The sequence below is a fragment of the Copadichromis virginalis genome, linkage group LG18 (assembly GCF_057382275.1).
Source record: "Copadichromis virginalis isolate Kocher_CV1m ecotype Utaka linkage group LG18, C_Virginalis_male_GT1.1, whole genome shotgun sequence".
Classification (NCBI taxonomy): Eukaryota; Metazoa; Chordata; class Actinopteri; order Cichliformes; family Cichlidae; genus Copadichromis; species Copadichromis virginalis.
In genome coordinates, this window is record NC_140635.1 from 29,568,515 (window position 1) to 29,594,734 (window position 26,220).

At 39.6% G+C, this 26,220-nt stretch overlaps 2 protein-coding genes across 3 annotated transcripts; both read right to left on the reverse strand.

Moving 5' to 3' along the window:
- Positions 1–4,079: 4,079 nt before the first annotated feature.
- Positions 4,080–5,961, reverse strand: LOC146688242 (uncharacterized). Its single transcript, XM_085439015.1, has 6 exons — positions 5,809–5,961; positions 5,620–5,691; positions 5,419–5,537; positions 5,272–5,332; positions 5,049–5,143; positions 4,080–4,965 (listed from the first exon to the last, which is right to left on the reverse strand). Exons 1-6 carry the CDS (start codon positions 5,842–5,844, stop codon positions 4,179–4,181), a joined length of 1,170 nt encoding a protein of 389 aa, XP_085295141.1. The 5' UTR covers positions 5,845–5,961; the 3' UTR covers positions 4,080–4,178.
- A 3,540-nt stretch (positions 5,962–9,501) lies between these two features.
- Positions 9,502–20,661, reverse strand: LOC146688243 (solute carrier family 22 member 13-like). Of its 2 annotated transcripts, XM_085438536.1 has the most exons (11): positions 19,933–20,661; positions 15,615–17,573; positions 15,398–15,501; positions 12,837–12,991; positions 12,048–12,216; positions 11,845–11,965; positions 11,469–11,563; positions 11,057–11,271; positions 10,854–10,962; positions 10,541–10,747; positions 9,502–10,452 (listed from the first exon to the last, which is right to left on the reverse strand). In XM_085438536.1, exons 2-11 carry the CDS (start codon positions 16,041–16,043, stop codon positions 10,392–10,394), a joined length of 1,665 nt encoding a protein of 554 aa, XP_085294662.1. In that variant the 5' UTR covers positions 16,044–17,573; positions 19,933–20,661; the 3' UTR covers positions 9,502–10,391. The 2 variants fall into 2 exon arrangements, with proteins under 2 accessions (XP_085294662.1, XP_085294663.1); XM_085438537.1 differs by lacking the exon at positions 15,398–15,501 and having other exon boundaries at positions 12,048–12,188.
- Positions 20,662–26,220: the final 5,559 nt, after the last annotated feature.

The following is a 26,220-nucleotide window of genomic DNA, read 5'->3' on the forward strand; positions in this document are numbered from 1 at the left end:
CCTCAAAAGCAAACCACAGCCCAGTGGCCAACAGGCTGGACACTTCTCCAAATAAAGCTCGGAAATCCGTAAGGTTTGCCCCAAATATTGATGTCGCTCGATACGACCGATCCTCTCAGCTGAGCTCAGGTACAGAAAATGAAATGGTCGCAGATCAGTCTGAACAAATAAATAAAACCAATGATGGAACAGACGTGAGGGAAAACACTATACTCGACGATTTGGCATCTGAATCCAGCGAAGAAAATAGAAAGAGTGAGATGTACCTTGAAATCCCTGAATATAAGCACCGTGAAGAAACAGCCAATATGTCAAACCAAGAGCATGATGCGAACGTAGGGAACAGTTTCAAAACTCCGCAGAATGATATTGCAACTCTGAACGGGGATGTGCACAAGGTTAATGACTCACTCATCACCCAAAGTCTTACTGAAGCTTTCACTTCAACTCAAGACATCATGACACAAAAAGAGCCTTCTGAGAAACTGGATGTCAGTCCAGGGAACCCTGTTAGCGAGCATGAATCAGAAAATGCTGACACAGCACAAAGTCCTGCAGGACCCGTGAATGGAGAGGAAGTCAGTCTTGAAAAAAGTAAAAATCAGCCTGAAAAGGTTCATGAAGAAGGTGGTGATCAGAAGAAGCCTGTTGGGAGAACAAATTCTCTGAAAGGCTCTGACAAACAGGCTGAAAAGGCCAAAGGCAAACTGGGATCCTGGTCCAAAGGAAAGAGCCCCTTGTCAAAACTCTTCACATCGAGTGGAAATGACAAAACAAACAAAGCAGAACAAAAGGATGCCAGGAAAGCAGATGTCAAACCTAGCAGTGGACTCTTAGGAAGGCTACTTCAGTCATCCGCAGAGAAGGCTGAGGACATCACAAAATCAGCTGCTCAGGACAAGCGAAGGGATGAAACTCATGTTGATGACAAAAAAACAGAGAATGAAAAAGGCTCTGTTACAAAAGATGCACAAAAAAAAGAAGACCCATCTAAAGTCCCTCCTCAAGAACAAGCGCTTCAGAGCGACATCACGGACAAGTTACAGTCCGCCGAGCCTGATGCACTTAATAATGACTGTAGATCTTCAGAACCTTCCAGCCTGTCCATGATAAGTAGTGAGACAGGTGATGATTTAACATCCATAGCGCAAACGGATGCAATTCTAACTGGTGATCAAGAATCTCATTCACAGAGCAGTGAGGCTACAAACCTGCCCGTCTCTGATCTGGAAATAGAGTCTAAAGATCTTGACCCTGCAGCACAATTACTGAGCACACCGCATGGGCAATCAAACAGTGAGTTAATACCTGAGAAAGGTGATGATGCATTAAATGACGTTTTTGGAGATAGTGTCACGTCACCCTTTGCTGACCCACTGGCCACAGAGATAAAAACAGATGAATCTGCCCAACAGCTGAACAAACATGACCCACCGGTTGAAGGAGGAGGGAGCTTGAGCAGTGGAATGCTTTTTGATCTCATCCACAACAGTGCACAAGATTCCTCTGATTTCTTTGGTCTGCCTGACACCCCCAGCACATTTTCAACTTCTATGACTGACACAGCTTTGCTTGAACCTGCTTCTACTCAAAGCTCCAGCCTGGTTGACTCTGGACCAATATCATCTGAAAATGAAGCAATCATTGGCATGTCAGATCAACTCACCATCCCTGACTCAACACCTATAAGCCAAGATGTTAGTCAACCCTTGGATCCTTTTGGCAGTGAGAAGCAGACAAGTGAACAGGACTTTGACATATTCAGCTCTAATGATGATCTCTTCAATCAGCCTCCTCCGGTTAATGTGCTCGATCATGGAGGAACTGCTTTCCCTGATGACATCTTTGGAAGCAGCAATGTCTCAAACAGTGCAGATGGGTTCACAGGTCTACCAAGCGGTCAGGCTGCTCAGAGTTCACTGAATGATTTGCTCGGCTCTGAAGCATCCTCTGTTGTTGCACCTTCAGCTCAGATGGACCTTTTTGCTGATGATATTTTTGGATCAGAAGCACAACTACTGCCAGTGTCTGAGCCAGGTGGTGCAAATGTATTAGCTGATAGCTTGTTAGCATCTGAAGAAAACAATACTGAGCAAAAATCAGAGAACAGTAGCTGGATGGATGATTTGTTGGGTTAAAGAGATGAGTGTTATAGTAACTCCAGCTCAGCCTACCTATGCATATGTGGACGTCTTACTTTGTCTCTCTTCAGCATTGGGTGCCACCCTTTTATGGAGCTGGTTGTACTTGGCATTCAGGCCAGAACAATTAAGCTCAGGGAGAGGAGGGTGTTCAGATCGGTTAACCTGTTTCAACTTATTCTTTTGTTGAGTGATTTTAATTTGCTCTTACGACTGCCACCGCTACTACTAATAGAAATAAAATAAACACTTTTTCACACACATGTATATAATTAAGCACTTGACGTTTAAAAAAAAAAAAGTATAACTGATTATGTTTAAATTCAAATTACATTTTATTCAGAAAACTGCATCAAATATTGTAAAAGTTAAAACTTTATGGTAAATAGCACATCTTCACATTACATCTGCAAAATGCATGCATTTTATTACATTTTACAAGGGCAAAAACTACATTCAATGAATAAATTGATGTGCAGTGACATGTTTTATTAATAAATACTGTATGAAAAGTAAAATATAACATTTAAAGAAGATTGTAGATGAGATTTTCTGTTGTCTGTAGTGAGTGTTGTCAATATGCTAATGTGAAAATTTAATTATGAATTATTAAAATTAATAAAACAACCTTTTTAATGTTTTCTCAGGATGACACTTAAATACAATGTGATTCATTAATAAATTTAAATAACCTAAAAATGTTTTCTTGAGCTGTGTCTTGGGTCTCTTTCTGCTTTATGTGTTCTACACTCACAACCACTTCACTGGGTACACCTGTTGAGCTCCTCATTATCTGATAAGCCAATCACATGACAAAAACTCAATGCATTTAGTCACATAGGCTGAGACTTCCTGCTGAAGTTCAAACTGAGAATCAGGATGGGAAACCTTTGAGTGATTTTACACACAACACGGTTGTTGGCGCCAGACAGTTTTCTGTGTATTTCAAACTGCTACAAAATCATCTCATGGATTTACAGAAAACGGTCTGACAGAGAGAGTTTTCATTTCTGCTGTGACTGGGTCAGAGCTTGGTGTAAACAGCATGAAAGCATGGATCCATCCTGCCTTCCAGCAACAGTTCAAGCTGCTGGTGTTAAAATCGCGCCCCTTAGTAACACCTGAGCATTGTTGAAATCCCGCAGCCTAACTGTGTATGGAACATTGTCCATGCCCATCCCTTTATGATTGCAATATGGTAATAAAGGGCGTCAAGGGTGGAGAGCTATAAATACAGCTCTTGCCCTTCATGCTTGACGGTGGGAACAAACACTCCGATGGTGCTTGGAATTCTATATCATCGATTAAAAAACTAAGATAGTCAAATTGATGATTTGAGAAAGTGTCCTTGTTCAAATGACACATTGTTCTGAACCTAAAGTTCTATGCAAATGTAACATTTCTGTAAAAACTGGCACCTCCATAGAGCGGCTCTTAAAATAATTTATCTGAAAATCAAATCTTTTGGAAAGCTACGAGAACGTGTGTCTTTTCCCGATACCAACTTCTGCATAGTTCTCCTTGCTTTCATATTTTCAAATATTTGCAATTACCCAACCAGGTACTCCGTTTTCCCTATTTGAAGATTTTGATTTTACAGATTTTTACTTTGGATGAAATAATGCACTCACTGAAATATATTGTGACTCCATAACAGGCATCTGTTTCACGCATTCTGTTCAATGACTAACCATTAATGAATGAAACTTTATAAGTTATAAAACATGAATCTTTAGCTAAAATGGCAGTTTTTGTAATGAATCCCTTAATGCTGACAGTTTTATGTCTGACCAGTACAGCTCTGTTCCTAAACAGACTGCTGAGGATCAGCTTTGCAGAGTGTAGCTGCTCCCCTACTCACTTGAACACTGCGGTCCTGTTGTGAGCTGATTTTTTTCTTGATCCTAACAAAACAAAGAATTTCCAGAGTAGCAGACATGAAGCAACGTGAAACTTTATTGAAAACTCTTTGTTCTTGTTTGCTTTTTGATACAGAGAAAAAATAAAGAGAAGGGGTGATAGGAGTCTTAAAGACAATCAGTCAGTTGCTGGGAGACTGACGCAGAAACAGAAACAGCACAGAGCTTTGAAGAGTTTTTGGAGGAAACCTTTTTCTTTCTTCTTGGTTTTAAGGTCTTCACAGCTCTCTGCAGTATTGGTAACTGGTATAAGTGGTTCACACATGGATGATGTTTCTGAAGGGTGTTCCTCACTGGCTTGAACCTCAGACAAAAATGGAGATTCAGCAGAGGCTGATAGAGAACCTGGTGTTACCATGTCATCGTTAATTTCTGGACTTGTTGATTCTTCCTCAGTTCCAGTAATGTTTAAGTCGTACTGATCTCTTGTTGGGCATTGAGCAGCTTGTGTGTGATGAACTGGCTCGTTGGGGATCTGGGGCTGCAAGATCTTACAAATGTGGTTTGTTGCTACACCAGCGATTGTAGTGAGCAGGGTAGTGTGGTTTGCAGTGTTGCTGAGCACAGTGTCGTCTGGGTGTTTCTCTCTAATTTCTGCCAAGATGGTTTGGACCATGTCATCTTGCATGGAGCGAGAGAAGATGGCCTTGCTTTCCTTTGCTCTGGGAGTGTTGGAGAGTTGATCCAGAGTGGCTTTCGTAACACAGGTGGAGAGCTCGCTCAGACTCTGAGATGCCAGGTTCAAAAGGGGGTAAGGAGGATGCTCCCAGAAGCCTTGCAGGACTCTGGGAACTACCTCTATCCCTACTTCTTGGGGGCTTAGCAGTCTGGAGGTCTGTGTTTCCTGCAGCTTCTCTTTAAGGATCTCAAGGTATTTGTTGAACATGCTGAGGAGTTTAGGCGTTCTGTAGATTAAAGTTATAAGTATTCAGATATATTGAGACACTGTAGCTGAATTTTACATAACTGTATGTCAAATGGGACTCACTGAAATTTGGGAGGTATGGCCTCTGGATATTTGAGGAGCAGCCGAGCCTGTAGCTCAATGTCCTTCATTTTATTAATAATGTTCACTGCCCACACCTGAAACAAATCAAATCAAAACAAAACAAAAGAAGAAAAACACATATAAAGTGCATTTCAGTTGTTAATGAAAATGCTTTTTAAAAATCTACAAATTACTATAAGGTCCATCAGTTTTCTTGTCTTACCAGTTTCAGAAGACCTTTGGTTTCATTTTCTTCCAATTTCTCAATGTCAAACTCCCAAAGTCTTAAAATGGACACAAAGCAGGTTTTATCTCAGCATCATCACAAACAGACGTTCATCTATGGTCTGTTGGTGTCACAGTAACTCACCGCTCTCTCAGTGTTTTTTTGTTCTCCTCCATTAAAAGGTTGATCATATCTTCAGCAGTTATATGAGGTGGTATCTGATTTTCCTGCTGAAGTCCAAGGAATGCCATCATCACTGCAATCTAAAAATAAAGAGACATTTAATCATGAGCACTAAAAAAAAAATCAAAATTTACCAGATATTTTACGCCAGTTGGTTCTTACCTGAGTCTTGTAGCTTTGAGGGTGCCAGCAGGTCTTTAAAGCTGTGTTGTACTCAGGTGTGTCAAACAACACCTGTCAAAGAAACAAGAAGTTACTCATTATTAGTTAACTTGATTCATTGTATTTTTTAAAAATACACCAAATTCTTCATACTGTTCAAATGCAGTAAAATTAAAGACTCTCACATACCCCAGTAGGTTTGTAGACTCCAATACTTTCCTCCATTAAAATGTTGTTGCTGAGTATAGCAAAAATGGTCAAATACAATGTGAGCACTTAGCTAAAAGGTCAAGATGAAAATGGTTGTTTCTCCTGCACAAATGAAGTTTGTTATGATTGAAGCAGAATTCTAGAACTGTCTTACACATCGCAGCAGGTCACTATGGTGACACCATGCAACTTTCATGTTGTTAAGTACTATCATATTTGTGTTTATTTTACTACACTTTGTTTTCTGAATAAATAAAGTGTAGGCTATAGCTATCCTTAAGTTGCTGCAGTGAAAAGATGCATGCAAGTCGTCATTCAGAAAAAAGGGAAGGAAAAACAACCTGAACCATCATGTTAATTCATATTATTTGCCTGCTTATCTCCATTTTCTCATTGTAGATGTCAACTTATAAGGTTTCTTTAAAGCACTGGGTTATGAGTTGTGGAGAGGAATGATGCATGCATTTGAAGCGTGACAGCACCGGCCCTTAAACAGCCAAGAGGGAGAGATCTTTGTGTGTTCTGTAGTGGGATTGTCACGATACTAAAATATGAATTACCAGGTAAATTATACCATTTTTGATACCACTGGAAAACGTTTTACCCCATCCCACAAGAACAAAAGTTATGGTGAAGAAGTCATATTTAAAACAAGTTGTTAATTTTCAACGAATGTTCGAAGATTTAATAAAATAAGAATTTAAGATCAGTTAAGTTTAGATGGTCTTGATGCATTCTCAATCATCCAGGTAAGTAAATCTCCAAAAGTTGATTCTGTTCATCTGGACGTAGCGTTTTGTGAGAGAAACATTTAGATGGTTTATACATTTTACATATTATTTAGACAATTTCATTAATGACCATTAGTTATAGTGATATAAAGACATCACTATAGATGACATTTTAATAAATTACTGTGAAAGGAGAAAAGTTAAAGTTCATTTTCCACATTCCACATCTGCCTGCAGCCTGTTTTTTATCCACGACTCACACGGCTCCGCCTCAGTCTCCAGCTCTTCTAATTCTTCTAGGCAGGTCTGATTCTGCTCTGGATTTCACTTTTTATTTGCTTGTATTACGTCTTCACACTCTGGGCTCTCAGTTTCCGCGGCTGCTCTGCACAACCACAAACCTGCTCGGTTCTTCACCCGTACTTAATCTGCTCTGCGGCATCTCAATATCTCACAAGCATCCCACAGTCCGGCAGCTGCTATGTTAGTGACAGGTTGATAATGTGCCTATTGGTTAATTCCTAATAGTTAAAGGTCTACTATTAGCGTGTGCGACAGCCAGATTAACATTCTTGATAATTGTTTAATGCTTGAATGTTGTTGAGACGGGAGCTTTACTGACACCTGAAATTCCTACTAAAGTGCTGTTTAGTGTTATTGTCACAGTCCTGGGTCAGTTGACCCAGTGTTTTGAGATTTTGGGGGCTTTCCAGTTTTTCTTTATGTATTATGAGATATTTGGGATGTGTAATGTTTGTATTATTTCTTCTACTCATCCCATTTATGTGTTTAGTCTTGTTCTCTCTCTCGCAAATTGCTCTAGAGCTCAGCTCTCCCCTAGTGTTCGATCCTCGTGTCTGTTGCTCTTTTGTCTGTCAAGTTTGTGTATCACATCCTGGTTTCAGTATTCTGTCACCTCCTGTTTTCTCGTGTGCGTTATGATCTGTTTTACTTCCCATGTCTCATTAAAATAAACATCTTCCCTAATCACCTTTTTGTGTATGTATTGTTTTTTTCTCCCATGTTCACTGTCAGGATGTTGAGTCACCATCCCTCCTAGATGTCTCCTCGGTCCAGTGTTCCTAGCCCTTGTGTTGTTCCACGTTTACTTTTCAGTAGATGATAGTTTTCAATTTCCTTTCTTGTGTGTTATGTAAGGCTCACTTTCAGTTCACCATGGTCTGCTGAGTGTGTCTGCATTTGGCCCCTCTCGTTCCTCGTACACCCTTATACATGACAGTTCTGAATGTTAACTACTTCAGCTGTTAATGAGGGGAGGAGCTGTGTTCCTGTCTGTGAAGCTGTGCTAGTTTGGTTTCTTCGTGCCTATGAAGCAGACCATTTTTCAAACCAGGATCTAGTGCTGAGACGGTGAGGTCTGCAGCTGTGCCAGCCATGCTCCAGCTTCCCCCCACAGTCCAAAAATATGCATGTTAGGTTCATGCCTATGGTGTGAATGGTTATCTGTCTCTATGTATTGCTCCTGTAATAGACTGGTGAACTTTTCAGAGTGTGCTGTAACAGCCCCCCTGCTAGTCTAAATTGAAAAAGTGGTTAAGAAAATGCATGTATGGATAATATATTGTGTGTACCATACACTGCCACTGTGGGCTGTATCAGGGACAGGAGGAGTGTGGTGGACAGCTTTGTTGAGTGGTGTGAGCTAAACCATCTACAACTTAACATCACAAAGACAAAGGAACTGATCATGGACTTCAGGAGGCATGCTCCTCCTCCTCCCCCTGTCACCATCAGAGGGGCTGACGTGGTGGGTACACATTGACTGTAAACTGGACTGGTCCAAGAACACCAGTGCTGTCTTTAAGAAAGGGCAGAGTCGGCTGTTCCTACTGAGGTGGCTCAGGTCTTTCAACGTTTGTGGGAAATGCTGACCATGTTCTATCACTCTGTGGTAAACAGCGCTGTGTTCTTTGTGCCGGGGCAGCTGATGCCAACAGGCTGAACAAGCTGATTATAAAGGCTGGTTCTGTCCTGCGTGTCAGACTGGAGAACCAGGTGGAGGTGTCTGAGAGGAGAATACTAAAAAAGCTTCTCTGTGTCATGGACAACCCCTTCCATCCCATGCACGCCTCCATGATGGACCATCGGAGCACACGCAGCAAAAGACTCATCGCCCCTAAATGCAGAACTGACCGCCACAGGAAATCCTTTCTACCCATGGCAATAAGGCTGTCCAACTCTTCTTTTGTTTTACCTGATATAGTTACATCATTACTTGTTAGAGTTATTTTGATACTATATTTGCACTATCCTACTGTATATTACCTTATCCTACAATTCTTATAGTATATTATTGTATATCTTTATTCCTCTTGCTTTATTCTCTTGCTTTATTGAGCATGTGTCTTGTCTTATCTTATCTTGTCTTATATAACAAAGTAAAATATTTCAAAGCAAAAACAGAAAAGGCTCAGTATTACACTATAAAGTGTATTACACAGTATGGTGCACTAAAGTAACTTAGTGTGTGTGAAGAGTTGTGATAGTCAGTGCAGGTTGAAATAAACTCGATGTGAAAGAACAGATTGGAGGTATGGAGAGAGAGCAGTCGACCGCTTTTACTTTATTTTATTTTATCACATTTGAAAAAAAGTATTAACACAGAAGCAATTTTTTGTTTCTTTGTTTCATTTCTTTTATTTGTGGGAAACAACTGGATTTGTGTTATATAACATGCCGCCCATGAAATTTAAATTTGGTGTTAAATCTTTTTTATATTTATATTTAAATTACATCAGAATGAAATTATGACTTTGCACGAACGTGCCAGATAGTTTAGGTGCCAGTCTCAGGTGATGCCACACTCTACTTTCACTGAAGAGTATTTTTGGATTTAATGTTAAACTGTTTGCAAACAATGCCTTTACAGAAAAGATTGAAAGTCAATAATTTATCACTAAATTATAACATAAAAAACATGTAGTGCTTAGAAAAAATTAATTTATAATTATGATGAACAAAGTTATAATAAAGTAAGTCCATAAACTGATGCCAAATCGTTAAAAAGCTCATATAAGACTGTATCTAAATGCTTGCATTATATAAAACTAAGAGATCTCTTATATCAAAAATCATTAATACAATAACGGTATTGTTTCACAGTTGGTCCATACAATACAACTCTGTGGAGGTACGGAGAAACATACAAAGCAAACACTATTACAGTGTATCTGCTGCAGAATAAAGCAAGGAATGATAAAGGGATCAGATTATTATGAATCATGGATTAATTAGTAGAATACGTGTCTTCAAATTTGAGGATATTGATGATCTCGACAGTGCAGTGATGCTCTGTCATAATCTCACTCCCTAGTTTAGTTATCCATGGTTCTAATTCTTAGTCCCTCTCCTGATTTAGTTAGTCCCCTTTCGTGTCCAGTTGTTCCCTGTCTCATCTGTGTGTATGTCTGTCTCCTGTATGTTGTCATGTCTTTCCCTGTTTGTCTGTGTCAAGCTCACATCTTCTGTTTTTTGTTCTTTGTCTCTGTTCCGTGTTTGTCACTTCCTGTTTTATTTTGTTAGCCGTGGTCTCTGCATTATGTTGAGTTTTGCTTCCTCTGCCTCGTCAAGCCTAATTTGTTCCTAGTGTGTTCCCCAGCTGTTTCCACTACCCTTATCACCCACCTGTGTATATATGTCCCAGCCTTGTTTGTCCGTGGTTGTGATTTCTCTTATCTGTCTGTGTCCTGTCTTTTTAGAGTTTCCTGTGTTAGAATCCCCACATATTTGAATTAAAAACATATAATTATTTTGGTATATTTGTAGAAAGAGTTAAAAACTCAATACAAAACAAAGTCAGTACACAAACATCTACATCTTGGTTGAATATGAATGTGGACTGGTAGTTGTTCTTCTTGTGGAACTAACTTGTCTGAAAGATATAAAGCAGAAACAGATGAAAAAAATGATGACTGACAAAATAACATGTTTGAGATGCTGCAGTAGTTAAACACTGATACCCATTGCGCTCAGCCTCTTCAGTCGTCTCAGGAAGCTCTTTTCTTTTGGTTTCGGGAAGCAAGAAGCCGAGAAATCCACCTATCAACGTAAGGCAGCTGAAGACTGTGATGGGTATGACCGAGTGGTACATGGCCAACAAGTTCAGCAGTGGAGCCAGTAATCCACCTAATCTTGCTGATATGGATCCTAAAGCTGTGGCTGTTTGTCTGAAACAGGAAGACAAATGGTATACTCACTAATTCCTCCCGTGTGTTCTTTTCACACAAGTCAGGGTATTGTTCACAAACATGAATAAAAACTGTGACTGCTTACCTAACCGATGTTGGAAACAACTCCTGCATAAAGACCATACAAACAGAGCCAGCCCATATCAAGAAAAAACGAGACGCAACAGCTAAAGATGTGACAGCAATGGCGTAACCTGACATAAAGGAAATAAATAATTAATAAAAGTGAACGTAAACATGATAAGCAGACAATTGAAAATGTATTTTGCGATATAACAAAGCTTTTACCATCAGGAACAGCTAGGATAAGTATGGAAGAGACTCCTCCGATCAGAAGGGTTGCTATGAATAATATTTTCCTCCCCAAAATCTCCAGCAGCCACATGGAGAGTAAAACAGATGGTACTTCAAAAACACCATAAACCAGTTGGGTTACAAAGATGCTCAAACCAAAGTTTTGCATGTCTAAGTACAAACTGTAGATGGAAAGATTCACGGAAAACCTTTAAAAGAGAAGAGAAACACATTTAATCAGACACAAAAGTCCTGTATCATGAACCATTTATAACACATTTATGAATGGCCATTTAATCATCAAAACATCAAATTGCCAATCTTAGCATTTAAAAACAGCAACATGTTTTTGCATTGAAATATTTCCCTTTTAATGTATTAACCTCACTATAGATGTTGAACTTACCATGACAGTATTATAATAAAGAAATATCTGGTCAGCAGTGATGATCTGAAGAGGATTTTTATTCCTCTGTTATTCACAGAGTTATTCACTTCAATCTGTGGGAGAAGTCACGCTTGCTGTAACACCATCATAGCAAATTAAGAAAAAGGACTTGAAATGAATCCATCAGTCTAGTTTTTTCCAGTTCCAGTTCAGGGTTGACATTACATACAGTGAGAGACACCCTGACCAGGTCCCCATTCTATTGCAGGGCTAATACATAGATACATCTCTTGTCATGAATATGTTGAATAGTAAACATAACAAATAAACAGCTATTTTACAGGTGTCATCGATGTTCTTGAAAACTCCTCCCCTGATGAATGTGATTCACTACCTTGTCCAGAAGAGACTCTGACACAGGGTGTTTGTTAATGGCTGCTGCTTTGACAATGAGCTGTTTGGCTTCTTCTTTTCTGCCTCTGCTTAACAGCCACCTGGCTGACTCTGGAATAAACCTGATAGGAAGAAAATTGAACTTCAAACAAACAGACATTTTGAAATGTATAAATAACTCAATAAATAGAGTGAAATACACACCATATGTAGATAATAAGCACTGCAAGCGGAACTGCTGTGATCAGCTGAGCCAGTCTCCAGTTTCGGATGCCATAGATCATACCAGCGAGGACGCACTCTCCAATTGCACTAAACAGCTGAGTCACACAAGCTCCCCATGATCTTTTGGATGTCCCAATCCATTCAGTGGCTGCAATAAGGAAAATATGTTAATTGTTTGTTTATTTTAGATTAAGACCTCAGCTCAAATGGAACAAAATAAATACATAACAACAAAAATAAGTAAAAACATTGCACATCAGCTGCTATGAATATCTCGGCTGACTGTACATATATTTTTCTATTACTATTTAATACCTAATCAGACAGAACATCTCAGTGTGAATGGATAATGACCCAAACCAACCAACAACAACCCAAGAGTTTCTCAAGTATGTGTTTAGTTGAAGACAAAACCCCCTGTAGAAAGATGGACACAAAATTACATAAATGTGTCTTTGTCCTTTGTCCAACATCTTTATGTTTAGAAACTGATTATCTTTTGTCTCTTATGTAAATGTAAATATGTAAAACGGTCACAAAGGCAACAGTAAGATAAAAGTAACAATAAAAATAATAAATGGGAAGAGGTGGAAGTAGAAAGTTTGAATGGAAAATATCAGATCAGTACAGCCTTGTTGGACCTCTAAAACATTATAAGAACATCATCTTAGCCATTGAGAGAACAACTGGCAGATTATTTTACAATGAAAACTACTGTTAGTTGTAGCCTTGTCCAGAAGATGTAAAAAGTTAGTGTACTCTTCATACATAGTATGATGCTGTTGACTCGATATCCTCCAGCTCCAAATCCCACCAGAAACAGAGATACTAAATATAAGTAGACGTTGGGACAGAGAGCTGTTGTCACGGTGAATACAGACAACAGAACTGCTGGAATCTGAGTTGCTCGTTTGCGGCCGAATCTGAAACACCAAGACAAACACACAGGGATACATTAGCTTCTGTTATGTAAATCACAAGCAGCGTTGGGGAGTAACGGAATACATGACCCGCTGTTACGTATTTATCAGAATCAGAATCAGCTTTATTTGTCACAAGCAGGTTGCCCTGCAGTGAAATGGGAGAGCCGCGAGCCTCCCCATGATGGTATCAAACTTCTGTTCCGTGGTGTTGTCATTCTTTTGATTCTGAGACCTCACAACTGCAGTGATCCGTTCCGCGATGTGTTCCAACTCAAGGGTCTCATTTTGAGCAGGCCTCTCTCTGATGTATCCCCCCATACGCTCAGTGGTGTTGTTTTGAGCCTTCACAGCAGCTGTAAGCATCTCCAAGGTGTTAACCATATTACGTTCATTGTGAGAGGTCGCGCCTCGTCCCATCGCTTCGATTCCAGCGGGCAGCCTTGGGGGGGTTTGAACAGCCGGTTCCGCTCTCTTATTTCTCCAATAAGCCAAGGGCCAAGCCAGCTCCGATCAGCAAGAACCCTGTTATCATGGTTCCGAATAGGTAGATATCTTCAGCGTCCTCGATCGATGTATTCTGTTACAGTTACCGTTTTAAAAGGTGGTATTCAGAATACAGTTACTTTGTTGAAATAAAGGGATTACACGGCAGTCTTTTCGTGTTTCATATGTTAGGCTGTCCCCTCTCTCTTGTTGGTAACTCCACGCCAGTGGAAACCCAAACAAAACACGCATTATGAGGCTCTAATGCCTGTGTCTCAATCTTGCGGCCCATGTCACCTCTACATGCAGCCCGCATAATGATGTGAAAGAAATATTTTTTAAAATTAGGTGTTTGTATGGCAAGTAACCTTCAGTAATAGTAATAAATCACACAGCAATAGTACATTCATGTAGTTGTAAAACGCTTGATAATATATTAAGTAATCCAAAGTATTGAGAATACGTTACTCTCATTGACTAACGCAACGGAATATGTTACAAAATACATTTTGGGGCATGTATTCTGTAATCTGTAGTGGAATACATTTTAAAAGTAACCTTCCTAACACTGATCACAAGAGCTGCGGGTTAATGTTGTGCCATTAAAGAGATAACAGTAATGCAATCATGTAAAAATAGAGTTTTTTCACGGGCAGTCCTGTGAAAAGCCACACCCCATGTTTCAGTAACACTGAGGAGGGTAAATAGCAAGTGCTGTTAATCAACTGCACTATCACATAGAGACAGACAACCATTTACACAAGAAGCACCAGTTAATGTGACCCTAATAACTGCATGACTTTCAACTGTGGGAGGAAACCAGAGTACCCAGGCAGAACCCACTGCAAACTTGACCAGATAGTGGTTTTGAACCCAGGACCTTCTTGCTGTGTGAGGCAACAGTGTTAATCACTGCGCCACCAAGCTGTGAAGTGAGACTTACAAAAATAGGAAGGTTATGATTACAAGGCGTGATACAGAATTTTCTGTACGTTTTTGTCCTCGACAGGTTAAACCACAATAAATAGCAACAGCACATATGTGGTGTGTGTACGATTGTCTGCCTCTTATTACCCCAGTGATTTTCCTGTGGTTTGAAATCGTGTATGATCTTGTGAATTTTGTTAGTTCAGTCAACTAACCACTCTAACTAGATTGTATTATGTCATCTCAACAAGAATAAATTAAGTTGCTGAATTTCATGCAAACCCTGCATGATTTAATCATTAACCATAGAAACAACAAGTTTGAATCTTGTTAATATAACAACCACCCAGTTTCATTTTTTTGAGTGCACCTAGATTTCCCTCAGCATCAATCTGGGGAATTGCTGCCAAAGCAAGTTATTTTTTTCACAGGACTGCACAGAGACTACACAACAGTCCTCTAAAAACTCTCTTTTCAGATGACTGTATTTGCAGTTTTGTTATGTATGTAGGGAAGCAACCCTTTAACATACTACATTAAAGATCTATAGAAACGCATATGGAATACTGACTTCATACAGATTTCATTGTAAGTCTAATTTAACATCAGCACATCAGGAAAATATGGGTTTATTTGAAAAATATTCCATTCTGTTTCTACTCAGATTTTACACACTGTCCCAACTCTTTGGAATTGGGTTTGTAGAAATATAGTTTTATATTTTGAGATACATATATCTTTAATGCTGACTAATTATTAGGTAACATTTAGTTTGTTGAAATCTTGAAGAGTGTGTACAGCAAACTCTTCACACGTCTATTTGTTGTTAAACTTTGAAAAATTGTAAAAATTCTTTGGTTAGCTGTTGCTAAGATAGAGAAGCAAACATTTGTTTTGTAAAGGTGCTGAAAGACAAAAGTTATTCATTCCCTGTGAAATTGTATTAAAGTATTTCTGTATTTTGGAACAATGAACTACTGCAAGGAGCACACTTACGATTCAGCAAAAGGTCCAAATACGAGAGAACCAACAAGAACTCCAGCCATGAACATTGCTTGAATCACTTCCACCAAGCTGGCCTGGCCACACACTAGATCAAACTGTGAGTATTTGTAATAATAATAATAATAATAATAATAAAACAGACAAACAAAATAATTAATGTAATGTTTCATGGAGGTGAGAGATCTACTGAACAACAAATTTCACTTACATCAGTGACTATGGTGGCTTTATAGAGCATGTTCCCATACACCCATCCATCCTGGCACCCTGTGGTCTCATTGAGTCTGTACTCTCTGATAGTATCAATGTCCCAGCTCACTGGGACAAACATCTCACACTTGCTGAAGGTCCCATCCTCCTCCCGAGGCACGGTCAGGTTGAGCTGCTCCTCTGAGGTCAGGTTAGGAGCAGCACTGAGGATCCAGTCTGTGTTGCAGTGTCTGTCTGGATCTGATTGGATGAAAACAAAACTGGCAAAGAGAAAAGTCTGAACAAAGTTTGGAAAGCAAAGTGCAATTAGAGTGATCTTCTGGAATAATCCAAATTCCCCAATGTTCCTTAGAATCTCTCCAAAGTCTGTCATTTTGAGCTTGATGGTGAAGGTCTGAAAAACAAAAGAGCTGCAGCGCCGACTCATACAGTGACTGAAGGAAACGGTTTCCAGGGCCTACTCCGTGGATCGACTTCCTCCGAGGCGTGGACGTCTATCAGCAGAGAATGTACCTTCACCTATCAGCAGAGAATGTCCCTTAGTCTGTAACACAGTCAAATATATTCTCAAGCAATATTCAAGCATGCCATTCAGCGTGTTAGTACGAGCTCGGGAGCAGCTTGGGAGAACAAGAAAACAGAGACTGCTTCAGGTTGTCTTCCCAAATTGACTCAACTTTATTCACAAGTACAACAGTTTATATAGAGGGTAAAATTCATGAGACAGCAGATTTATCAGTTTAAACCAGTACAGACCAAGATAAGGCAGCGTCTTCCTGCCCTTGGGTGAAGAAGCATCCTTTGTGTAGTGTATCAGTTCAGCTACAATTGTGATTATCTCAGCGACATATTTTCAAGGCACAAAACAAAGAGTTCTTACATTAGTGAAATCTGAAACAAACCATTTGGCCTCAACAGGCGTCTCCTAAAAGATTAAGAAACTAATGTAGCTGAGGGAGTGATCTCTGTGGTATTTCAACCTTGTACCAGCCTGTGATTCTCACACATCAATTCTTGGGTCAAAGAGAAAAATAACTAAAACAAAGGGGCCTTATTGAATGACAGAGTTTTCCTGTATAATGTCACTATAAAACAATATCCAGTAAATGCTACCATGGTACTAAAATACCTAACAGTTCCCCTCTTTTATTATTTTTTAAAATAATAACTCAAATAGAAAGGAAAAATCACAAATGTAATAACATAATATAAAAAGCAAATCATAAAATGTAATAGTTCACAACCTAATGTTCAATATACACATCAGGAACATCATTGGTAACATCTGGCACATCCTCAGGATCAATTTGTGCTAATTGCAAATACATTGAAGTAGCTGTACTGGTAGCTATATGGGTTATCATTGAGAATGTGGCTTGCAGAAATGTGAACAGGGTTGCACTTTACAATACGAAATAGTAAATAAAAATCCTAAGGTTAATGCAGTAGATATGATTAATAACCTAAATATATAAAAAAGACAGTTCTTTAGTCGTCTCCTGGCCTGGTCCCAGGTTCGAGAGACACCGTATAAGCGTCGTGTGATGACAATGGGCATTTCATTTTCTCCATTATCAGGATGAAACGAGTCTATCTTTATCAGGTTAGACATTGTGTGGTACTTTCGGCTTTTTATTCCTGTTGGATGTTCGAGTACCTTGCTGTGGCTCTTTCAGGCGTTGTGTGTTAATCAGTGATTGTGTGTGTGTAGGTGTATTGAATCCGGGCGTTGGCTCGCCTGAGTCGTCATCTACTTGATCCGACGCCTTAGGTGGTTTGGTGGGGCTGGTCTTAACCCTGCTGGCATGAATCCACTGAGGTTGTCCGTCTGTTAGGATGCTGGTTCTCGTCACTGCAAGTACAGTCTGGGGGCTGGAACACGCGGCCTCCCCGAGTGCCCTTGGTTTTAGCGACTTTACCAACACCGCATCTCCTGGTTTCCACGGATGGGTTGGATCTATGGAAGGGCAACCCGTTCTCACACAAAGCGTAACATTTTACGCTAGGTGACAAATCGTCACCATATTACGTTTTCGGCTACCCACCACGTTCCTAAATGACGACCTCGGAAAAAGAGGAAATATGAGAACCGTCTGGACTGAACCTACACATGTTCGCTCTTTTTCTTCAAATCGCTTAGAAACACGCTATTTAACATCATTAAAGTCCTGGTTAAGGTCAGGAATAAGGTTATGGTCAGGGCTAGGGATAAGGTTAGGTTTAGGGCTGGAATACAGGTCTGGAACGTCTACTACCGCGGGAGCGTCATTGCACTGGATTCCAGCCATAACCCGCCGCGTACCATAAGAACGCCGAAGGTCTCCTTTCGCGTTCCTCAGGAACGCCGCGGGACGTGACAAAACGTCCACATGTTACGCCTCGGGAGTGAGAACGCTCTGGGAAGGGAGAGGCTGAGAGAGACAAACTTTCTGATAGTTATTATTCAGTGTTTCTACCAGGTTATGAACATAGTCAGACAATGCAGTGTCTATGTCCCCTTCCAATAGCGGTGCCCCTCTGGAGGCTGACCATGGTGTTGGAAACGGTCTTCCCATGATTATTTCAAATGGAGATAATTTGGTTGCTGCGGATGGAGTCATTCTAATCTCGCAAAGGATTTGAGGAAGTAGTTTGATCCAGGTCATTCCTGTTTCTATCATTGCTTTAGTCAGGCGATTTTTTATGGTCCTATTCATTCTTTCTACAACTCCTGAACTCTGAGGATGGTATGGCACATGATATTTCCAGTCTATTGCTAGAGTTTTAGCACACTTTTGAATTACTTCTGATGTGAATGAAGGTCCTCTATCACTGTTAATTTGGTGAGGTATTCCAAATCTGGGTATTATTTCATTGCACAACTTTTGACAGACTACTTCTGCAGTTTCTTTTGATGTTGGGTAAGCTTCTACCCATTTACTAAATTGGTCCACTATTACCAGTAAGTACTTGATGCTTCCTTGTGCTGGCATGTGTGTAAAATCAATTTGTAATGTATGAAATGGGAAATCTGATTGTGGTAAATGCTGATGTTTTGCTTTTGGTTTTCCTACATTAGTTCGTGCACATGTTAGACAGGTTGCTAATATGCGTTTTACTGCGTGTGATGTTTTCTCGATTACAAATCTTGATTTTATTGCTCCTATTACCCCTCTTTGTCCGACATGACTCACATCGTGAAAATGGCGGACAAGGATTGACAGTAGTGAAGATGGGAGGGCAATCAAACCCTCAAGATTTTTGTATAAGCCGTCTCTGTTATCTAAGGTACAATCATTATTTTCCCAGTAAGTGTAATCTAAGGCAGAGGCTTGCTCTTGTATGAATTTTAGGTCAACATTTGTTTCTAAATAGTCTGGGAGTGTGACAAGTGGCAGCTGTAAAGGCAAAGATAATACTTCCTTTCTGGGTGGTTGCTGTGAGGCAGCAGCTGCTTTCGCGGTTACGTCTGCAAGAGCATTAGAAAACATAGCTGTTATCAGTATCTGCAAACATTTCACCCTTTGTGTTAAATCATGACATTCTATCATATATTTTTTACAGGACTTTTTAATCAGCCTACTTTCCTTATCACAAATAGTATTTAACATTTCTACTGACCTGTTTTCTGGCGATAATCGTTCGGGATAGGGCTCTGGAAATACACTAGGATGCATTAAAGTTATAGTTCTTAAGTTCGAGACGAAATCAGTCACGTAAGCACTTCCGCATGTTCTGGATACGTAATCATGGAAGTCTTCATTGATTCGCGAGCGTGGGTTAAACGTAACCGGAAGTGGGAGTCGTACTGAGCCGCTATTTGTGATTTTATATTTTATTTTTTTCGGTTTTACAGTTAATTTTGAGTTTTTATCGGACCCGTCTAAGGTCTTTGAATTATTCTGACCCATGGTCAGTGATTTCCAGAGGGGTTTAGACGCTTTGAAGGATTTAAGTTAGTTTTTATTTTTGCTGTGGCACACCTGAGGTTACTTGATTTTTTGCTAGCAATTTTATCTTTTTAGTGAGCAACTTCTCACTTTTTAATGAGCAATTTCTCGTTTTATGACCCCAGGCAACTTCCTGTGTCCTTTCTGCTGGTGAGCAACTTCTTAGTTTATGACAGCAGGCAACTTCCTGTGTCCTTTCTGCTTTTATTTACAAAACAACAGGCAACTTCCTGTGTTTCTATGTGGGCCACTAACGAAGGCTCCTCAGCGTATCCCACTTGTTACTATGTGGGCCACTGAAGAAGGCCTCGTCAGCGTATCCCGTTTCTATGTGGATCACTGAGAAAGGCATAACACAGTCTTATAAAATAAAAGACGAGTGCCTACCTTCGTCAGGATCCCACTTCTGACACCAAAATTGAAGGAAACGGTTTCCAGGGCCTACTCCGTGGATCGGCTTCCTCCGAGGCGTGGACGTCTATCAGCAGAGAATGTACCTTCACCTATCAGCAGAGAATGTCCCTTAGTCTGTAACACAGTCAAATATATTCTCAAGTAATATTCAAGCATGCCATTCAGCGTGTTAGTACGAGCTCGGGAGCAGCTTGGGAGAACAAGAAAACAGAGACTGCTTCAGGTTGTCTTCCCAAATTGACTCAACTTTATTCACAAGTACAACAGTTTATATAGAGGGTAAAATTCATGAGACAGCAGATTTATCAGTTTAAACCAGTACAGACCAAGATAAGGCAGCGTCTTCCTGCCCTTGGGTGAAGAAGCATCCTTTGTGTAGTGTATCAGTTCAGCTACAATTGTGATTATCTCAGCGACATATTTTCAAGGCACAAAACAAAGAGTTCTTACATTAGTGAAATCTGAAACAAACCATTTGGCCTCAACAGGCGTCTCCTAAAAGATTAAGAAACTAATGTAGCTGAGGGAGTGATCTCTGTGGTATTTCAACCTTGTACCAGCCTGTGATTCTCACACATCAATTCTTGGGTCAAAGAGAAAAATAACTAAAACAAAGGGGCCTTATTGAATGACAGAGTTTTCCTGTATAATGTCACTATAAAACAATATCCAGTAAATGCTACCATGGTACTAAAATACCTAACAGTGACTGTTACAGTTTTTTCTGAATGCTTAAACCCTAACTGTGATTCCTGTAGCACAATCTCTAAAATTATTCAGACTTATAGCAAAACCACTCACTGAGTCTGCAAAACTAAAAGCACAAAAACTGCTTTGCACTCAGTTTGCAATTTTGTAACACACACTTTGCAAAACTGTAGGCACAATTCACTGCACAACACTCAATTACCAAATTTCCAACACACTCCTAGCAAAAGTATACACATGTATGGCTATCATTAACACTAATTTGCCAACTGTCTGGCACACTTTCACATGTGAAAACTTTTTTAGATAATTAGTTCACTTTGCAATCAGCCTAAGCACTATAATACAGGTAAGCTGTGTGTGCGGAGTACAATGGAGGGAGCAGAAAGAGTGAGAAGTAGAGGAGGCCGAGGAAGAGGACGTGGAGGTGAAGAAGTAGGATGAAGAGGACGACAAGGACAAGGAGGAGCAAGAGGAAGATGAGGAGGGGGGAGAGGAAGATGAGGAGGGGGGGGAGAGGAAGGGTAGGAAGAGTAAGAAATAGAATTGCTGATGACATCAGAGCTACAATAGTGGACCATGTAATCAACCGTGGAATGACCCTGAGGGTAGCTGGCCAACGGGTCCAGCCTAACTCGAGCCGCTACACTGTAGCAAGCACCATAAGGACATCTTGAAATGAGAATCGGTTAGTACAGTCACTTCGCACAAAGATTTGTAGCACTGCCATATGCCAATGAGAAACACACCAATACCATTGATGTAAAAATACTGAAATTGTTACTTTACAGAATTGCTAGATGACCAGATGCTGGGGGCAGAGGAAGCATGTTCACTGCAGACCAAGTAACCCATATAGTCATTATGGCGATTGCAAATAATCCTATACTTGGAAATGAACACTTGTGTTTGTTTTGATGTGTTTGAATAAACACCAGTACTTGAAGTTTGGATCCCTCTATGCTTATGGATCTATGACAGAAGTATGAGCTCAAACTGACATAGCCTACCTTGTGCACAGAGAAAGCAAAAGCCAGATGTGTTTTATATTCATACCATCAGTGTGCAGTTGGCGCATTGTGTGCTTAGTAGATGATGGCTTGTGTGTACTGTTTGATACGGAAACACCATTTTTATGAAGGTGTGAAGAGTTAATCTAGCTGTGTTTGCTTTTACAAGAGAACTACAATGTTTTGATGATTGGGTGACAGGTTTTCTTATTTGTGTGTAGAGTTTTGCAAAATTAGCCAATAGTTACAAAAAATGTGCTTAAGCAATCAGAAAAAACTGTAATCTTTAACCCAGCTATATTATCTTTTTAGCACACAAGACCCTTTATTTTAATTGTTCTTACTTGAAGGTACTGAACTGCTGTCATGTCAGCACATTCGTATATCCTTTATACAACTGTGTAAAAACTCTTATCACTTATCTATATGCTTACAATCTGATCATTTCTTTTAGTGCTGTTTCAAAAGTCATCACACACACACACACACACACACACACACACACACACACACACACACACACACACACACACACACACACACACACACACACAAACCCAACCTATTGTTGATTTTAAGTCTGCTGCTGTAAATATTTAAGTTCATTAGGCTGCAGAATATCTGAGTCGGCAATAAGCAGTAAACAGAGCTAAGTCTCTTAGTGGTGTGTAATCAAAATAGCTGACACAAAAAAGCAGAGAAAGAGAGACAAGTAATACTGCAAGTCAAAAGAGATGATGTAACAATGTTTGCCTGCAATCAAGAAAGATCATATAGTTTATAATTTATGCCTGAACAGTAAAGGGATTAATGAGTAAAAATGTAACTAAGGAAAAACTAAAGGATTGTTTGCTTTTCGCAGTGTTAGCACACTCAAGGTATAAACTCCAGTTGTATACATTACTCAATAGCAGCTATAAACATTCTCAGTTTATCCAGGAATACATTTGCAAAACAGACATTTAAATGTGTAATGGATGTGTTTCTAATGGAGGTGTTTCTACGGTTTGTGTGGATATATTCACAAAAATGTGACTGATTTATACCCAATTAAAAGGTTCAGAAATCCCTCTTGTTTCAGTCTTGCACAATATGCAGAACATAAACACTCAATGACCACTTTATTATGTACGCTTACTCAGCTTCTTGTTAAGACACATTGGCAAATGGGCTAGATATGACATTAGGGATGGATGATATGGCCCAAACATAATATCACGATATTTCAGAGTATTCTCATGATAACGATAAATTTGACGATATGACAAAATACAGAAAAAGTTATTAATTTGACAAATTAAACATAACAGGTATATTTTTATATTCTATAAAAAGAAAAACATAGCTAAATTACACAGGTAACTTTAATGTATTCAGTCTTAAAGTATAAAAATAAAAATTCTCCCTCTGTTCTTTGGATTGAAAAAGTTTGTATAAAACATAAATACTAAAAGAATAAAATAAAATCCACCACAAAAAAGTGCCGTTTAGAAAAATAAAATGAATAATTCTCAAATCTTTTGAGCATAAACAATCAAACAAAAAAATAAGTTGCTTTTACAGTTTTTTCTGATTGCTTAAGCACATTTTTTGTAACTATTGGCTAATTTTGCAAAACTCTTCACACAAATAAGAAAACCTGTCACCCAATCATCAAAACATTGTAGTTCTCTTGCAAAAGCAAACACAGCTAGATTAACTCTTCACACCTTCATAAAAATGGTGTTTCCGTATCAAACAGTACACACAAGCCATCATCTACTAAGCACACAATGCGCCAACTGCACACTGATGGTATGAATACAAAACACATCTGGCCTTTGCTTTCTCTGTGCACAAGGTAGGCTATGTCAGTTTGAGCTCATACTTCTGTCATAGATCCATAAGCATAGAGGGATCCAAACTTCAAGTACTGGTGTTTATTCAAACACATCAAAACAAACACAAGTGTTTATTTCCAAGTATAGGATTATTTGCAATCGCCATAATGACTATATGGGTTACTTGGTCTGCAGTGAACATGCTTCCTCTGCCCCCAGCATCTGGTCATCTAGCAATTCTGTAAAGTAACAATTTCAGTATTTTTACATCAATGGTATTGGTGTGTTTCTCATTGGCATATGGCAGTGCTACAAATCTTTGTGCGAAGTGACTGTACTAACCGATTCTCATTTCAAGATGTCCTTATGGTACTTGCTACAGTGTAGCGGCTCGAGTTAGGCTGGACCCGTTGGCCAGCTACCCTCAGGGTCATTCCACGGTTGATTACATGGTCCACTATTGTAGCTCTGATGTCATCAGCAATTCTATTTCTTACTCTTCCTACCCTTCCTCTCCCCCTTCCTCATCTTCCTCTTGCTCCTCCTTGTCCTTGTCGTCCTCTTCATCCTACTTCTTCACCTCCACGTTCTCTTCCTCGGCCTCCTCTACTTCTCACTCTTTCTGCTCGCTCCATTGTACTCCGCACACACAGCTTACCTGTATTATAGTGCTTAGGCTGATTGCAAAGTGAACTGATTATCTAAAAAAGTTTTCACATGTGAAAGTGTGCCAGACAGTTGGCAAATTAGTGTTAATGATAGCCATACATGTGTATACTTTTGCTAGGAGTGTGTTGGAAATTTGGTAATTGAGTGTTGTGCAGTGAATTGTGCCTACAGTTTTGCAAAGTGTGTGTTACAAAATTGCAAACTGAGTGCAAAGCAGTTTTTGTGCTTTTAGTTTTGCAAACTCAGTGAGTGGTTTTGCTATAAGTCTGAATAGTTTTAGAGATTGTGCTACAGGAATCACAGTTAGTGTTTAGGCATTCAGAAAAAACTGTAACTGAGCAGGCCTATTACAGGTGACAATGTTCTCTTCTGTGCTGAACAACCTATCAGAGGCTGCACTTTGTGGCTTGGATGCACAAGTACTTTTTTGCCAAATGACTGACCTGAGGACAGTTAACCTCGTGCACTTTCCACCATTTGAGGGGATCATTGTCACCATCTGCTGGGGGACAATCTAGGTCGTTTTTAACTCTGCCTGTCCCTTGGAGATGGTCCCAGTCCTTGCTGCTACCCTCTTAAAAAAGCTTCCAAGGGTCTTCTTTGGCAACTTTGCGCTTTGGCCCAGGTTGTCTTCAGCTGATCTTGAAGCTTGTGGTGGTGTTTCTGATTCTACTGACCACGCAGTAATGATACAGTTTCGCTGACTGCTCATTCTTTGATTGCCTGGCTCTTTACTAGAATCAGGTGTTGATGCTTGAGATTGTGAAATAAATTAGAGGGATTTCCCCTTTAGATATTATAGCCTTCGTGCACTCCTTACATATTATTGTAGTTTGTTCTGTAGCTCCTCGTTTGTATCCAAAATAATTAAACAACACTGAAGAGCTGCGCTTTTGTGAATTAAATCTTCAGCCATAACGTTTTCTTCACCTTAACAACTTTAATAACTTCATGCTGCATGACCCACGTGACTGTAATCCACTGTGTGATGGGGTGATGTGTTTACACCATGAAATATCATGATATCAAAAAAAAAAAATTACCTGTATTTTTGTGAATGATATGACATGGCCCACCCTCATCCCAATGGCGTTGAGGGTGTCATTAATTAAACCGTTGCTTAAAAACGCATCACGTGCCCCAGCTGTCTTAGATAATTATAGGCTAATCTCCAACGTTTTTTTTTAAAATCTCAAATTCTTCCTCGCATTATGGAGTTCCACAGGATTCTGTGCAGTTCTGTTTATATTATACATGTTTCACTTAGGAAGTATTATTAGAAGACATAATTTACATTTTCATTATTATGCCAATGATACCAGCTTTACATATCCATGAATCCAGATTACACACACCAATTAGTTTAAACTGCAGTAATGCAGTGATTTGTGCAATACCTCTAAAATTAGAAAGATCCTCTTTAAGAGTAATGATGAAAAACTAGTTCATTAATTTATTACTTCTAGGCTGGACTAGAAGTAACTTACATCAGTAAGTTATCAGGGTCTCCTAAAAAGCCATCAGTTGGCTTCGGGAAACAAAGTGCTGCAGTGAGCAGTGAGAGTACTGACAGGGACTAGAGAATCGGTCTTAAGTAATCTTAAAGACCTCATACTACCACACCATCCCAATAGAGCACTTTGCCCTCATACTACTGGCCTACTTGTGGCTCCTAGGACATAAAGCAGAATGGGAGGCAGTGCCTTTAGCTTTCAGGCCGCTATTCTGTGGAACCAGCTCCCAGTTTGCATTCAGCAGACACACACCCTCTCTACTTAGCATTAAAACATTCCTTTTTGATGCAGCTCATAGTTAAGGCTGGATCAGGTGACACTGAGCCTTCACTTAGCTATGATGCAGAAGGGCTAGGTTGCTGGGACCTTCCCATCATGTAGTGAGCAATGAGTGATTGTTGCTCCTTCAGGTCTTTTCACTGGTCATGTGTTTGCACAATATTTCAAAATAATCACCCAAAATAGTTTCTAATGCTGAGAATGATTATTATAATTATAATTATGCACACAAACTACTTGGTGACATTTATGAAAAGATCA